The sequence below is a fragment of the Pelophylax lessonae genome (genome assembly GCF_965119305.1).
Source record: "Pelophylax lessonae genome assembly, chromosome: 2".
Classification (NCBI taxonomy): Eukaryota; Metazoa; Chordata; class Amphibia; order Anura; family Ranidae; genus Pelophylax; species Pelophylax lessonae.
Genome location: NC_138769.1, coordinates 703,154,720 through 703,171,234, shown reverse-complemented (window position 1 = coordinate 703,171,234; position 16,515 = coordinate 703,154,720). Strand labels below are relative to the sequence as shown.

At 43.9% G+C, this 16,515-nt stretch overlaps 1 protein-coding gene across 2 annotated transcripts in view; it reads left to right on the top strand.

Annotated features, from left to right (window-relative positions):
* Window positions 1–16,025, top strand: part of WNT11 (Wnt family member 11) — a 202,979-nt gene extending 186,954 nt beyond the window's left edge. For both annotated transcript variants that reach the window (XM_082246174.1, XM_082246173.1), the window contains exon 6: window positions 15,770–16,025. In XM_082246174.1, coding sequence (XP_082102300.1) covers window positions 15,770–15,944 — 175 coding nt within the window. In that variant the 3' untranslated portion in view covers window positions 15,945–16,025. The remainder of the gene's footprint in view (window positions 1–15,769) is intronic.
* Window positions 16,026–16,515: the final 490 nt, after the last annotated feature.

Sequence of the window (16,515 nt, the reverse complement as noted above, 5' to 3'; positions counted from 1 at the left end):
AAAAAAATGTCCGGCATTCAGTCCGTGTGTATGTTGGCATGTCCGACAGAAGCCGACTGCTTGGCTAGCTTCTGTCGGATGTGCATGCTGGAAAACCAGCAGCCGACCGACTCCCGATCAGCACTCCCAGCCAACGGCAGAGAGCGCTAATCGGAATGTGTTTTGGTGATGCATCCACAACAGCACAGTGGTCAATTGTGGCCTTTATACTGTACATGGTACACTTTACAAGCATGTTGTCAGAGTGTGGGTAGAATGCAGAGCAGACAATGCAGATAGTGTCCCTGAATGGACCTGTCCCAGGCAGCTCTTGTTTTAGGCAGAAAAATTCAGGGTGGGACTGCTGCGGTACTATTTTTAAGGCACAAGGCCAGTAACCTTACAGCAGTGTCTCTGGAACCAGGTCACAGCAATGGTATTTCATACATAACAGTGGCATATCACAGGACCCAAAATCAGGATTACAGTATTTCACAAAAGTGAGTACACCCCTCACATTTTTGTAAACATTTTATAATATCTTTTCGTGTGACAACACAGAAGAAATGACACTTTGCTACAATGTAAAGTAGTGAGTGTACAGCTTGTATAACAGTGTAAATTTTCTATCTCCTCAAAATAACTCAACACACAGCCATTAATGTCTAAACCGCTGGCAACAAATGTGAGTACACCCCTAAGTGTAAATGTCCCAATTGGGCCCAAAGTGTCTATATATCTTTGTGGCCACCATTATTTTGCAGCATTGCCTTAACTCTCTTGGGCATGGAGTTCACCAGAGCTTGACAGGTTGCCACTGGAGTCCTCTTCCACACCTCTATGACGACATGACAGAGCTGGTGGATGTTAGAGACCTTGCGCTCCTCCACCTTCTGTTTGAGGATGCCCTACAGATGCTCAATAGGGTTTAAGTCTGAGGACATGCTTGATCAGTCCATCACCTTTACCCTCAGCTTCTTTAGCAAGGCAGTGGTCATCTTGGAGGGGTGTTTGGGGTCGTTATCATGTTGGAATACTGCCCTGCTGCCCAGTCTTGAAAGGGAGGGGATCATGCTCTGCTTCAGTATGTCACAGTACATTTTGGCATTCATGGTTCCCTCAATGAACTGTAGCTCCCCAGTGCCAGCAGCACTCATGCAGCCCCAGACCATGACACTCCCACCACAATGCTTGATTGTAGGCAAGACACACTTGTCTTTGTACTCCTCACCTGGTTGCCGCCACACACCCTTGACACCATCTGAACCAAATAAGTTTATCTTGGTCTCATCAGACCACAGGACATGGTTCCAGTAATCCATGTCCTTAGTCTGCTTGTCTTCAGCAATCTTTCTGTGGGCTTTTATGTGCATCATCTTTAGAAGAGGCTTCCTTCTGGGATGACAGCCATGCAGACCAATTTGTTGCAGTGTGTGGCATTTGGTTTGTGCACTGACAGGCTGTCCCCCCCACCCCTTCAATCTCTGCAGCAATGCTGGCAGCACTCATACATCTATTTCCCAAAGACAACCTCTGGATATGACGCTGAGCACGTGCACTCAACTTCTTTGGTGGACCATGGTGAGGCCTGTTCTGAGTGGAACCTGTCCTGTTAAACCGCTGTATAGTCTTGGCCACTGTGCTGCAGCTCAGGGTCTTGCCAATCTTCCTATAGCCTAGGCCATCTTTATGTAGAGCAACAATTCTTTTTTTCAGATCCTCAGAATGTTCTTTGCCATGAGGTGCCATGTTGAACTTCCAGTGACCAGTATGAGAGAGTGAGAGCGATAACACCAAATTTAACACACCTGCTCCCCATTCACACCTGAGACCTTGTAACACGAACGAGTCACATGACACTGGGGAGGAAAAATGGCTAATTTGGCCCAATTCGGACATTTTCACTTAGGGGTGTACTCACTTTTGTTGCCAGCGGTTTAGACATTAAAGCGGAGTTCCAGCCTTTTCTGTGTTTATTAAAAGTCAGCAGCTACAAAAAGTGTAGCTGCTGACTTTTAATAAACACACACTCACAGGGCCGCTGATAAGGCAGTACACTGAGCCCTCCTGTACTGGGCCTGGGCACCATAAGTTCAAAAGGGGGGACCAGGCACCAGCTGAGCAGAAGGGCCTGCTATACTGTCTTATTGCAGCCACCATTCCTCTTCTGCTCCCCCCTGCAGCACTGCTAGCTTCTCTTCCTCTTTCTCCCTCTAGCTGCACTGCAGCGGGATTGGTGTTGTGTTCCTTCCATCTGTTTTCTGGGCCCCCCCCTGTTTGCCTCTTTCCCCCTGTAGCACATCTGGCTTCCCTTCCTCTCCCGCCGGCAGCTACTACAGGCACAAAAGGAGATGTTCCGGGATAGAGAGTGGTGGAAGGGGCAGGTAAATATGTAATTTACTGGCCCCTTCCTTTCCTAAAGCAATGGTAAACTGTATTTACTATGCTTCAGTTTGTGAATTAGCAGAAAGCCCCAGAGGGTTTCCTATTCATTAATCTGTGCTGCTGAGGCTGCAAAGAAAGGGACTGATAAATCTATGTCCTCAGTCACTTTTGGCCTGCAAGGGGGCCCCCTGTTGGGTAGGCTGTATGGGGCCCTGTGGTTTTTAACAGCAGCCCTGTGTGTGAGCAAACCCCAAGGCCTGCCCTGTCTCCTCAGTAGGCTGCAGAAACATGCAGAAAAATAATATGACATTGTATCCCTACTTCCTCAGCTTTTGCTGTATAACAATGATGTCCATAAGTCTTAGCTTCTCAAATATCCTCCTACAATCCACAACGCAGCTGAATAGTGTCTGCCTGTGGCATGTGAGTGCCCACGCCCTGCTATCTGGGACTACTACTACGAGGACTGTGTATCTACTGAACGCTGTTCTCCATCACATCCTGTGTAGGCTTTGATTTGACAGGAATATATTTTTATGACCTGTGTACATTACCCAGGAGACCCCTGAGCTATATTGCACAATATGATTAATATTTCCATAAAATATACACAGTGAGCTTGTCAAGCTGCCGGTTCCAGGCTGATTGTACAATCAGGCTTATTCAGCCAGGCAGCGCAAAGAGTAGTGATGAGGTGCAGAGGGTAGCAATCTATAGCAACCGGCTCCAGAGCAGAACGTTTCTGCTGACCTCTAATCCCTTACGGGATCAGCGCATCCAAAGTTGATACTTCAATGTTTGGTGGAGTTAGACCAGACCCCCATTTTTACATGAAAAAAAAAATGAAAAATACCCCAAATGCCATGAGAACAAAGCAGGGCTTGACCACCTCTTGTGGCACTGTCCTCAAATTCCTTAATGTTCCTACTAAGAAAAAAAAGAAAACCCAACCATAGTCACGACCCTCCTTCACGTAATCCATCAACCAGCAGCAATCGAAACCCAATTGATGAAATGTGAACACTACTGTTTATTGGTTGCCAAAAACTCATAATGACATGTTGGATTCAACCCCAACTGCCGTCAAAGGGGGATCTTAGGAAAAAAAACTTTGCATAAACTGATGATGTTACACAAGCTAAATACCATCCAACAAAAACACAAAACAAAGAAACTGGAGTTCTGTTTTCAAGCACCTGATATTTTCATTGGTGAGATGTCTGGCTGAGTTCCCGGGTCTGCACACTGGTTGTGGCCATTATCAGGGGTCCCCATAATCCCTACTGTTTTTTTTTTTTTTTTAATTTTAAATAGTGCAAGATGTAAAAGGAGTACCTGGAAGACACAATGGTTTGAAATAGTGTTGGGTGAAGGATTCGGCTCGAGCATGATTTGGGGCTGAACATTGGCAGTTTTTCCCGTTCAGGGAAAACCTGAATTTGCAGGGTGTTCAGCGGGTGTTCGCCTCGCCAAACGCCCTGCAATGCACTGTGCGCTGTATAGTGCATTCTGCGCCTTGATTGGGCAAAGCTTTGCCCAATCAAGGTGCAATAAAAGCTGGTTGTTAAAGCGGAGTTCCACCCAAAAGTGGAACTTTCGCTTTAAGGCCTCCTCCCTGACTCCTGTTTGTAAAATGGAACTTTTAGGGAGGAGCGGGGGACAGGTACCTGATTTTGATGTGGCGATCGGAAGCGGAAGTTCTTCCTGACGTCTTCTGGGACACAGGACAGGTTCTAGAAGACTTCGGGACCTGTCACAGTGTGCAGCACACCCAAAAGTGGAACTTTCGCTTTAAGGCCTCCTCCCTGACTCCTGTTTGTAAAATGGAACTTTTAGGGAGGAGCGGGGGACAGGTACCTGATTTTGATGTGGCGATCGGAAGCGGAAGTTCTTCCTGACGTCTTCTGGGACACAGGACAGGTTCTAGAAGACTTCGGGACCTGTCACAGTGTGCAGCACACCCAAAAGTGGAACTTTCGCTTTAAGGCCTCCTCCCTGACTCCTGTTTGTGACACAGAACTTTTAGGGAGGAGCGGGGGACAGGTACCTGATTTTGATCTGGCGATCGGAAGCAGAAGTTCTTCCTGACGTCTTCTGGGACACAGGACAGGTTCTAGAAGACTTCGGGACCTGTCACAGTGTGCAGCACACCCAAAAGTGGAACTTTCGCTTTAAGGCCTCCTCCCTGACTCCTGTTTGTGAAACTGAACTTTTAGGGAGGAGCGGGGGACAGGTACCTGATTTTGATCAGGTGATCGGAAGCGGAAGTTCTTCCTGAAGTCTTCTGGGACACAGGACAGGTTCTAGAAGACTTCGGGACCTGTCACAGAGCGCAGTGCCGCTCGCGCATGCACAGTGGGCACCCGGCTGTGAAGGGGCAGGCTGTCACAGCCGGGTGCCAATTTTAGAGATGCCGGCGCCGCCCAGGGAGGACATGGGGTAAACATGGCTGAGGTGAGTACACCGCTGGATCGTAGGACAGGTGAGTGTTTATTAAAAGTGTAGCTGCTCCCTTTTAATAAACAAAAAAATGTCTGAACTCCACCCTTAAGGAGCGAGTCCGGGAAGCCGGCCACAGCGTCCTTAACAACCGATGAGTCATCAGCTGTCAATGGGATTCCCCGTTGACAGCTGAATAAAAAATAAAAAGACATTTGCCGGTAAAAATAGTAAAAAAAAAAAAAAAGGCGTGGGGCCCACCCCAATCCATACATCCAGACATGGAGAACTGTGCATGTATTTCTCAGATGTATTCCTTTTATTTTGCCCCGTCATACACTTTAAAGCGATATTAAACCCAATTTCGGCATTTTGAATACTTTGAAGTGCAGAGGAGGGGTTTGGGGTCTTTGAGACCCCGATCCCTCCATAAAGAGTACCTGTCACTGCCTATTACTGTCACAGTTTACATTCCTTGTGACAGCAATAAAAGTGATCATATTTCGTTTTTTTTTTTAAAGGGATAGTGTGAAAATAAATAAAAATAAGAAAACAAATAAGAAAAAAAAAAAATGTTTAAAGTGCCCCTGTCCCCGTGCTCGCGCGGTATCGCCGTGAACGTTAGAGCGAGAGCAATAATTTTAGTAAAAGACCTCCTCTGTAACTTGTAACTACAAACAGGTAACTGTTAAAATTTTTGAAAGTGTCACTTATAGAGATAGGCGCCAATTTAAAAAAAAAATTGAAGTATTCAAAAATGCAGATTTTGGCGTTTTGAATACTTTAAAATGCAGAGGAGGGGTTTGGGGTCTTTGAGACCCCCAATCCCTCCATAAAGAGTACCTGTCACTGCCTATTACTTTTACAAGGGATGTTTACATTCCTTGTGACAGCAATAAAAGTGATCAGATTTATTTATTTATTTTTTTTTTTAAGGGACAGTGTAAAAATAAAAAAATAAAAAATTAAATAAGAAAAAAAAATGTTTAAAGTGCCCCTGTCCCCGTGCTCGCGCGACAAATAAAACTCATACGTAAGTCGCACCCACAAATGTAAACAGTGTTCAAATTACACATGTGTGGTATTGCTGTGATCGTTAGAGCGGGAGCAATAATTTTAGTAAAAGACCTCCTCTGTAACTATAAACTGGTAACTGTTAAAAATTTTTAAAGCGTATGGAGATTTTTCAGTACCGTAGTTTGTCGCCATTCCATGAGTGCATGCAATTTTAAAGCGTAACATAGCACCTATCTAGTTACCTAGGGTAACATCATCTTTCACAATATAAAATTTAGCAAAATTGGACTTGTAAGCAACAAATGTCAGAAATAGGCTTGGTCCTTACATCATAATATTCACAACCAAAGTTATCTTTTGGGACCTGTTGTACCTGATTTCATTGCATACCGTATATACTCGAGTATAAGCCGACTTTTTCAGCATGTTTTTTCGTGCTGAAAAAGCCCCCCTTGGCTTATACTCGAGTCACAGTCTCACTTACCTTTTCCCCGGTCAGTGCGCATGTGCCGCCGCTCGGGAAAGCCAGTACATGTTCAGCTATTCCCGGGCAGATGGCGCATGCGCGGTGACGTGTTGGCGCCGGGCAGTGCCATTTTTTAATGCAAGCAGAAAGGTAAGCGAGACTCCTCCGCAGCCCCTGCATCTCCTTTAGGAGATGTAGTGCTGCAGGCACGGTACAGGAGATTCTCCTGTACCGTGCCCGCAGCACTGCATCTCCTGTGCCATGCCTGTACCATCTGTGCCATGCCTGTATCATCTGTGCGTGCCATGCCTGTGTACCATCTCCTGTGCCATGCATGTGTACCATCTGTGCCATGCCTGTGTACCATCTCCTGTGCCATGCCTGTGTACCATCTCCTGTGCCATGCCTGAACCATCTGTGCCATGCCTAAACCATCTCCTGTAACATGCCTATACCATCTCCTGTACCATCTCCTGAGCCATGCCTGAACCATCTCCTGTGCCATGCCTGTACCATCTCCTGTACCATCTCCTGTGCCATGCCTTTGCCATCTCCTGTGCCATGCCTTTGCCATCTCCTGTACCATCTCCTGTGCCATGCCTGAACCATCTCCTGTGCCATGCCTGTACCACCTCCTGTACCATCTCCTGTGCCATGCCTACATCCCTGCATCTCCTGTACCATGTCTGCAGCCCCTGCACCATGCCCGCAGCCCCTGTTTTGTGTCTCGTGGTGGTCTAGTTGGGTCCAGTAGCTGCTGAATTTGCCACCCTAGGCTTATACTCGAGTCAATACGTTTTCCCAGTTTTTTTTAGATAAAATAAGGTGCCTTGGCTTATATTCGGGTCGGCTTATACTCGAGTATATATGGTAGTTTATTGTAATAAAGTTGACCCTGTAGTTCAGAAAGGTTACAGTCTGCAAACAATACGCATGGATTTACCTTGTCCTTTCTATTGAGTGTATTCTGTATTTTACACGGTATCAGAATTATATCTTATCACTACTTGTACTATTATCACTATCTCCTCTTATGTTCTCTTTTCCTTTCTTCTCCATTGTGGCAGTTATCACACTTCTCCTGCATACACCATCCTTCCCATGATAAGTAATCTGCTCCTATTTCCTGGCTGTATTGTTGAGCCTTTCAGATCAGTTTTCAATATCTGCCTTGTGCTCCCGTGTGTTTATATACAACCTGTCATTGTGCTCTTTCATCTGCTGCCCCCATCAATGTAGACTTCTAATGACTCCGCCAAATAGCACTGATTGTTGTAACGACGCCAAAAATCCGCATATGCCTATAAACAAAGTACAATACTGTTGGTGCTATATAAATCCTGTATTTTAAAAATAATAATAATAATCCATTGTCACCATAAAGTTGGCTGGTAGGAACATACAGGCTTTCATTGCACATTTTTTCTGATAGTAACATACTTGCCAACTGTCCCGTTTTTGCCGGGACAGTCCCGGCAAATAGGAGCCTGTCCTAGGTAATTTACATTGTCCCGGCAATGTACTGTACTTATATACACTTTGCACTTTATTTATATTTACATATTACATTTTTTGTATGGTCACACCTGAGCACATTTGACACTTTAGAATTGCAGGGAATTGTGATGAGAATTTTAAACTTTAGGCAGAAGTAGTGCAGCTGAATGGGACAATTATTCCAACTCTGCTACTTTGGCCTCAAGTTAAAATTCCCCTTTCAATTTCCAGTAATTCTCTCTTTATTGAGTAGACCCTATAATCTGATGTTAAGTAGGCGGAGATGAATTATGTGGAGTGGGCGGAGCTTCAGGGAAGTGGGTGTGGTAAGTAATTGATAGCTGTGCTGCAAAGTGTCCCTGGAAATTTTTTTTAAATGTTGGCAACTGTGTAGTAAATATACATTCACAGCACTATCAAGCCTCATACACACCAGTAGTTTATTTTTTGTTCAACCCACAAAGTTGAACTGACAGTTTAGGTCGGAGCTGCTGTACTAACAATCTGATGTTAGTACAGCAATCTCCCCTGCTGGACTATTGTGTTCTGACAGGGGGACGCCCCTGCCAGAACACTCTGGTCAGCCAATGGCTGAGAGCATTAATCGGGAGCCAGCTGGCAGACATTTTCTGGTCATGAACCCTCGATAGCAGCCAGCCCGGCTACTGATGTGTAAGTAATATTCAAATACAAACATAAAATACAGGCAAAAAGTCTCCCAGTTCCTAATTAGAACAGGTGCACATTCTGTGAAGAAAAAGTCCACCTATATAGAGCAATTCATCCAAGGTGAGCAATCCGTGATCCCCCCTCTAGTGCTCCCACACTCCCCAAAGATTTGTGACCCCCTGTTGTTAACCCCTTCATGACTAAGCCTTTTTCTGACGCTAGAAAATTTCTTAGAACCCCCAACACATACATATATATATATATATATATATATATATATTTTTTTTTTTTTTTTAGCCATGACCCTAGAGAATAAAATGGTGAAATGGTTCTTCCATTTGCTGTGGTTCTCCTCTGTTATCACTCTCGTGGACCATTCATTGTCTCCAGAGATCAGCCAGTGCCTCTCGATTTTACTACTATAGTGTAGTAGGAAGCTGGAGCTGGAACTGGAGAAAGTCCAGAGAAGGGCAACAAAAATAATTAGGGGAATGGAGGACATCAGCTATGAGGAAAGACTACAAGCACTGAACCTATTCTCTCTGGAGAAGAGACGATTGAGGGGGGATATGATATCAATGTACAAATACTGTACTGGCGACCCTAGCATAAGGAACAAACTATTCAGAGAAAGGAGATACAATAAGACACGTGGCCACTCACTAAAACTTGAGGAAAGGCGGTTTAACCTTAAAGTGCGTAAGGGGTTCTTCACTGTAAGAGCGGTAAGGATGTGGAATTCTCTTCCACAAGCAGTCGTATCAGCGGGGAGCTGGATGGACTTGTGTCTTTTTTTCAGCCTCACTAACTATGTAACTATGTAACTATGTAGTAACTTTTATTGTTAAAAACTGTTATCCACCATTGCATTCACATAAAAAAAATCCTATGATCGCGTTTCACCCCGACCAATAGGCGTCCTCAAGAACCTGTTCCTGAGGACGCCCATTGGTTGGGGCGAAACGCATTGGGCAGGGCTTCTGGTGATGTTACTGCGGGCCCGTGGAGCACAAGCCGGAGAGGCATTTCTGGGTCTAGATGCGGTCAAATGATATTTTATTTATACTCCAAAAAAGATAAATGCTGTACAGCACCCCACTCCTGCGCTCAGAACCTGGTCCTCAGGCTGCCTCAATCCCAGAACTCGTGCTAGTACTTGGCATCCATTATGGCTAGGCTTTGCTTCCCCTTACGACCGGGGCGGTCGACCAAACACTGTAGATACAAAACAAAGAAAGGGCGCACCAGCCTAACGCATTATCCTCGGCGAGTTTATTAAATCGAAATAAAAATCAGCTACTCACAAACATTCGTGAAATTCAGGCACATCAATTCCATAAAGCCGCCTCATAGCAGAGGTCCGATATCTCATTGGAAGCAGAGGGCTGACGCGTTTTGATCTTTTATTTATGTATGCTTCATGCAATGAACAGCAGCAGTCCCAAAGTATAAGGGCCCTTTCACACTAAATGCAGTTGGATGCATTTTGAACTGCACTCCAACTACAAAGACAACCCAAAATCAAGGTAATCCTATTGGCATAGTTCAGATCATTGCAGTGAAGTTCAGCGCAGTTAAAAGAAAGTAGAGCATGCTGCATTTATCTGCACTGCAAATGCAGGAAACGCGCTACAAACACGCTTCGAACGCACCGCACCTAACCCCTTTAATCCAAGAAAGCCAAGCCCAAAAATATATAGAAAAATGCACTTCAAATGCAGTGCTAAACGCATTCAAACTTGCGTTAAGCGCACATCAAATGTGCTTCAAATACATGTAAACCTGCAGTCAAAAACATGCAGTTATGTGCAGTTTCTGGGGGGAATGGGCCCTAACAGTTGGTGAAAATAGTGGTTTAAGGTGGTATTTTCATTATTGTAGGTATTTGATATAACTCAACATTTAGCGTGGGTATTTTCGTTTTTTTTGGTGACATTTGTTCTGATGCTGCTTAGTCCCTGGCTTGAGTACTATCCGATCGATTGACAGAGAACAAGCAGGTTTCAAAGTATTGACGTCTAAGGCCCATTCACACCTGAATGATCCCGTGGTGCCTGGGCACTTCCATCTTTGCCCAGTCTTCCGTTGGACATCCCGATCCTTCATAGATAACATACAATGAGTGAGTGTTGTCATACTAAAATAGGAAAATCAGCAGGTAAAAATAAAGGAAAAAAAGAAAGCTAATGCAAACACCACAGCTAAGGACTGGTAAGCTTCAAAATACTACAGTTTTGTTCTTGGGTTTACATGCGCTAACTGAAGCCAAAGCTTTTTAGCATGGTTAAAGCCTGCCAGTTTTTTTATGTCATTTGTGTACCATTTGACAGATTTTCCATCACTTCATGCAAATCAGGTAAATCCCTTAGATGTTACTGAAAGATGTGTCCCCATTGGCAGATTTTACCTCTATTCCTTTTTTAGTAATAACTTTTAAATCCAAATACATTTTGGATTTCCCATCACTTTTCTGAAGAAACAGAGAGAGTGAATATCCTCGGCTGGAATACAGACAACAGCAAAACACTGGAATGTGGCATACCCATGTAGTTGACATCCAAGACTTCTCTATACAACAATACTATTTTCAGTAATAATAATGAAATGAAACAAAATAATTATGATATTGGTCAGAAAAGAAACGCAGTCAGTCAGAATTTTAATTCTCTCTCACATTTGGACTAGTAAGCCCTCTTTACATTGATAGGTAGTCGAGTTACCCTTACATTGGTAGCACACTGGTGATCAGTGGGAAGAATGTCCCTTACATTGGTGATCAGTGGGAAGAATGCTTCTTACATTGGTGGTCAATTGGAAGAATGTCCCTTACATTGGTGGCCAGTGGCAAGAATGTCTCTTACATTGGTGGTCCATGAGGAGAATGGCTCTTACATTGGTGATCAATAGGAAGTATGCCCTTACATTGGTGGTCAGTAGGGAGAATGCCTGTTAATTTGGTGGTCAGTGAGGAGAATGGCCCTGACATTGTTGGTCACTGATCAGTAGGAAGAATGCCCCTTATATTGGTGATCATTGGGGAAAATGTCCCTTACATTGGTGGCTGGTAGGGAGAATGCCCCTTACATTGGTGATCATTGTGGAAAATGTCCCTTACATTGGTGGCCAAAAGGAAGAATGCTCCTCACATTGGTGGTCACTGGGGGGAAAATGTCCCTTACATTGGTAGCCAGTATGGAGAATTCTGTTTATATTGATGTTCAGTGGGAAGAATGCCCCTTACATTTGTGATCTTTAGGGAGAATGCTCCTTACATTGGTTGCCAATGGGGAGAATGCTGCTTACATTGGTGGTCAATTGGAAGAATGTCCTTTATCTTGGTAGCCAGTGGCAAGAATGTCTCTTACATTGGTGGTATATGAGGAGAATGGCCCTTACATTGATGGTCAATAAGAAGTATGCCGTTACATTAGTGGTCAATAGGAAGTATGCCGTTACATTGGTGATCCATAGGGAGAATCCCTGTTAATTTGGTGGTCAGTGAGGAGAATGGCCCTGACATTGTTGGTCAGTAGGGAGAATACCCCTTACATTGGTGGTCATTGCGGAAAATGTCCCTTACATTGGTGGCCGATAGGAAGAATGCTCCTCACATTGGTGGTCACAGGGGGGAAAATGTCCCTTACATTGGTAGTCAGTATGGAGAATGCAGTTTATATTGGTGATCAGTGGGAAGAATGCCCCTTACATTTGTGGTCTTTAGGGAGAATGCTCCTTACATTGGTGGCCAGTGGGGAGAATGCTGCTTACATTGGTGGTCATTAGGGAGAATGCTGCTTACATTGGTGGTCATTAGGGGGATGGCTGCTTACATTGGTGGTCATTAGGGGGACGGCTTCTTACATTGGTGGTCATTAGGGGGAAAGCCGCTTACAGGTACTTGAAAATATCATTTGCTTCAATGGTAACTTTTCTGAGAGTCAGAAACCCTTAGCAACCTCTGGAGGAATCTGGCTGAGAAAGGTTTCATCTTAACCCTCTTGTATCAAATTGTATTGTAACTGTACTGTCTCCTTTATTATATTGTAAAGTGCTGTGTAAACTTTTGGCGCTATATATAAATCCTATATACTACTTATAACAATTAGATGCACTTTTTTGTACATAGCCTATCAATGTACGTTAAAGTGAATCTAAGGCAATTTTTATAGTTGTCAATATAGTTAGAAAGAGTTAGAACTTCTTTTACAATGCAGAGAGTCTTTTGGACCCCCGGTGTTGTTCTCTGTTCTCTTTTGGTTTCTCTGAATATATTGGATGTGGTTGTGGTTATTTGTCTCTAGAACTGATATACCATCAATTAGTTGGAACTTCTGTTAGTTTTTCTTTCCATAACTATCCACTAGTATGCATGCAGAGCTTTGCCCAATTTGCCTTCTCATTTACTGGTTATTGGACAAAAAGTGATAGAGCAGGTTAAAGAAAATTATAAATAGTGTGACCATGCGAGGCCCTGCCACTGTGTGAGGATAGACAGAAGACACGTTGGGGTTGTTTTACCAAAACTAGAGAGTGCAACATTTGGTGCACCACTGCATAGAAACCAATCAGCTTCCAGGGTTTTTTTTTTTTTGTCAAAGCTTAACTTAACAAGCTGAAGTTAAAAGCTGATTGGCTACCATGCACAGCTACGCCAAATTTTGCACTCTCCAGTTTTAGTAAATCAACCCAATGTGATTTGCTTTAATGCAAAGTGCAAAGCTCCAGAATATTATTTGTGAGAAGACCGGCTTGTCGTTGTTCTCTGAGTTTTGTAATCCTGCATCAGGGTCTGGTGTTTGGAGACTTTGAAGAGATTTGAGTTGGAAGAAGTCTCTATTTCTGTGTCCAGGTCCTATTGGAGGCCTGCAGGTAGTTTGAGTGTGCATACTCATTATAGGTAAGGCCTAGGTATAGCTCAAGGACCCCATCAGGCTGTGTTCTCCAGCTATGAGGGCCATGTTCCTGCCAGGAGACAGGCGCTCTACTCGAGAGACTGCACTCCAACTGGGAAAGAATCCTTGTCTATTGGACTTAGAGCGTTGAGGCAGCTACACAAGTCTGGGAGACTGGAAAAGCCAGGACAACTAGGCAAGTCTAGGGAACTGAGGGAATCTGTCTCAGGGGAGTAAGAGAGCTTGGGGTGTCAGGAAAACTACGACTGAGAGGCCAGATAGTGGGCCTGTGCTGCAAGGAGCAGCAAGTGTATGTTTGCACTGACCAGGCTGACACCTGGAATTACAGTGGCTGCAGGGAACAACAAGTAAACTCTATTGTATTGTGGACTTAGAGTGCTGTAACTGTAGGCTGAGTGGGCCAAGAGAACCAGGAGAGCTGGGTGATGCAGTTTGAGGAACCAGTGACAAGAACAGCAGTGCTGCTGAAGAGGTCAGTGGGAAAAATGCTTCTTACATTGGTGATCATTGGGAAGAATGTCCCTTATATTGGTGATCAGTGGGAAGAATGCTTCTTACAATGGTGGGCAATGGGAAAAATGTTCCTTACATTGGTGGTCAGCACCAGATGGCCCAGCATTTTCTGTTTCTATTTTTGATGTTGAAATTCCACTTTGTGGACAACCGTGTTTGAGGAACTTTAATTTAGTTTAATAAGGGTGGACCAACAAGCACTTAAAGCGAAGCTCCATTCTTCTTGTCAGTTTTCTCCAAAAAGCACCCCCCCCCCCCGTGATTCTCTTTATTTGCACAAAATAAACAGGATACTGGTATAAGTGTATTTCTTCTTCGTACTTACAATTATGATATTTATCACAGGATCCGGGCAGGTAGGCAGCGGTCATTATAAGTGTGGGCATCTGAAGCCCGCTTCTACTTGCTTTCAGGACTACATGTAGCTGGCTACCCAGCATGCATGTCCCGATCTTGCGCCTGTGCAGTAAGGATGCAGCATGGTGCACTGTGTTGTTTACAGGTTGCCATAACAATGGCGGTGGCAGCGGAAGTTCCTTACAATTATGATATTTATCACAGGTTCCGGCAGATAGGCAGCGGTCATTATAAGTGTGGGCATCTGAAGCCCGCTTCTACTTGCTTCCGGGACTATGTGCAGCTGGCTACCCAGCATGTACGTCCTGATCTCGCGCCTGTGCAGTAAGGATGCAGCATGGTGCACTGTGTTGTTTACAGGTTGCCATAACAATGGCTGTGGCAGCAGAAGTTCCTTACAATTATGATATCTATCACAGGATCCGGGCAGGTAGGCAGCGGTCATTATAAGTGTGGGTATCTGAAGCCCGCTTCTACTTGCTTCCGGGACTATGTGCAGCTGGCTACCCAGCATGCACGTCCCGATCTCGCGCCTGCGCAGTAAGGATGCAGCATGGCGCACTGTGTTGTTTACAGGTTGCCATAACAATTGCGGCGGCTGCGGAAGTTCCCTCCCCTTTGCTATGGCAACCTGTTAATCACAACAGAACCCAGAAGGAAGTCAAGTGTGATTCAAAGACTTTTGGGATAGATGCCACAGACATCCCAGGAGTCCCAGCAAATCGCCTAGGTGGCCGGGCCCGAAAGTGCAGACTACATAAAGAAAAATAAGATATTTGGAAAAAAATAAATAAAAAATAGTTGCCATTATAGACTTTTCTACGGATGGGCCCTGTGTTTCAAGGAACCTAAAGAAATGGGTGGAACTCTACTTTAACCACAGTTCAGAATGGCATGACTCACTGAAAAGGTTTCCCACCACTGAGCTAAGAAAAAGCCCCATATCACAATAGATATATAGACTTACTCATATAGATAGACAATAAATTGTTCAAAATGAAAAGGTTAGATTGGGTTATGGTGTGAAGGAACACAATTTACACGCCAGTTTCGCTAATAAGGTCCTCAACGACTTATTTATGACTTTATTCATTGTAGACATATGACATCATTTCAATACAAGCCTGATCAAGATGGAAAACCATAAATATGCCATTAGACAATAACACCCAGCCACAACGTATCCTAAGGCCTATAAAATGAACCTCTGACAAAATTATTTGAACTATATTAATAACAAAACAAGAACACGTCTAATATATCTGCTGTGGTTAGTTTGTAGAAAACCCTTGAGGCGTTTGACTTTGTGTGTACATTTCACTAAGAGACGGCATCCAAGGACATGTAACCAGCTCATCTGTGGCCTTGGTGCCCTCCGCACAAAGCATTCTGTTACCCCTGACAGGGACGCTTTATTCCGCAATATGTTGATGCATCTGCTGCCAAGTCTCGTTTGACATTAACTAGTCTGTTTTCTGCCAAACAATGCCATACGTTGAAAGTGACATGATTAACGCTCTTTGTTTTCTTGCAGACAATGCAATAAAACATCCAATGGAAGCGACAGTTGTGACCTAATGTGCTGCGGAAGGGGCTACAACCCATACATGGACAAAGTGGTGGAGAGGTGCCATTGTAAATACCATTGGTGTTGCTATGTAACCTGCAAAAAATGCGAGAGGACTGTGGAACGATATGTTTGCAAATGAGAAGCTTTTTGGATAAAGACGAGGCACCAAAAAAAAAAAAAAAAAAAGGAAAACAAAAACCAAAGCACTAACTGCGGCGCTAAAAAACTTTCTATATGAACCTTTTTTTGTTTTGTTTTTTTTTTGCTTGGACATGGGCCTCTTAAATCAAGTGTGCCAAATGAGATTTACCACAGATTAAGGGGAAAAAGAATATTAGACATCTATTTTTCTTTGACCGACCTGAATGTTTTTGGAGTAAAAATAAAATTAAAAAAAAAAAAAAGGACTTTGGTCAACATCTATCAAAGCAAGACCAACAAACCCGCCAGACAGACATCATTTTGCTGGATTGTAAATATGATTGAGTTCATTGATTTTTTTTTTTATTATTGTGGCGAACCATTGCTGTTACAACATAACTTTAAAGAATCCAGGAATTAATTAAATATTCTGTGAAAACATTTGGACTGGAAAAACGAAACCCGTCGATTGTATGTTCCAGTGGACTACATTAGGAATATCACAAGTGCAATGAACCCCAGACTCTTATCATCTACATTGTTTACATTCTTCAGAATTCCGCAACGTT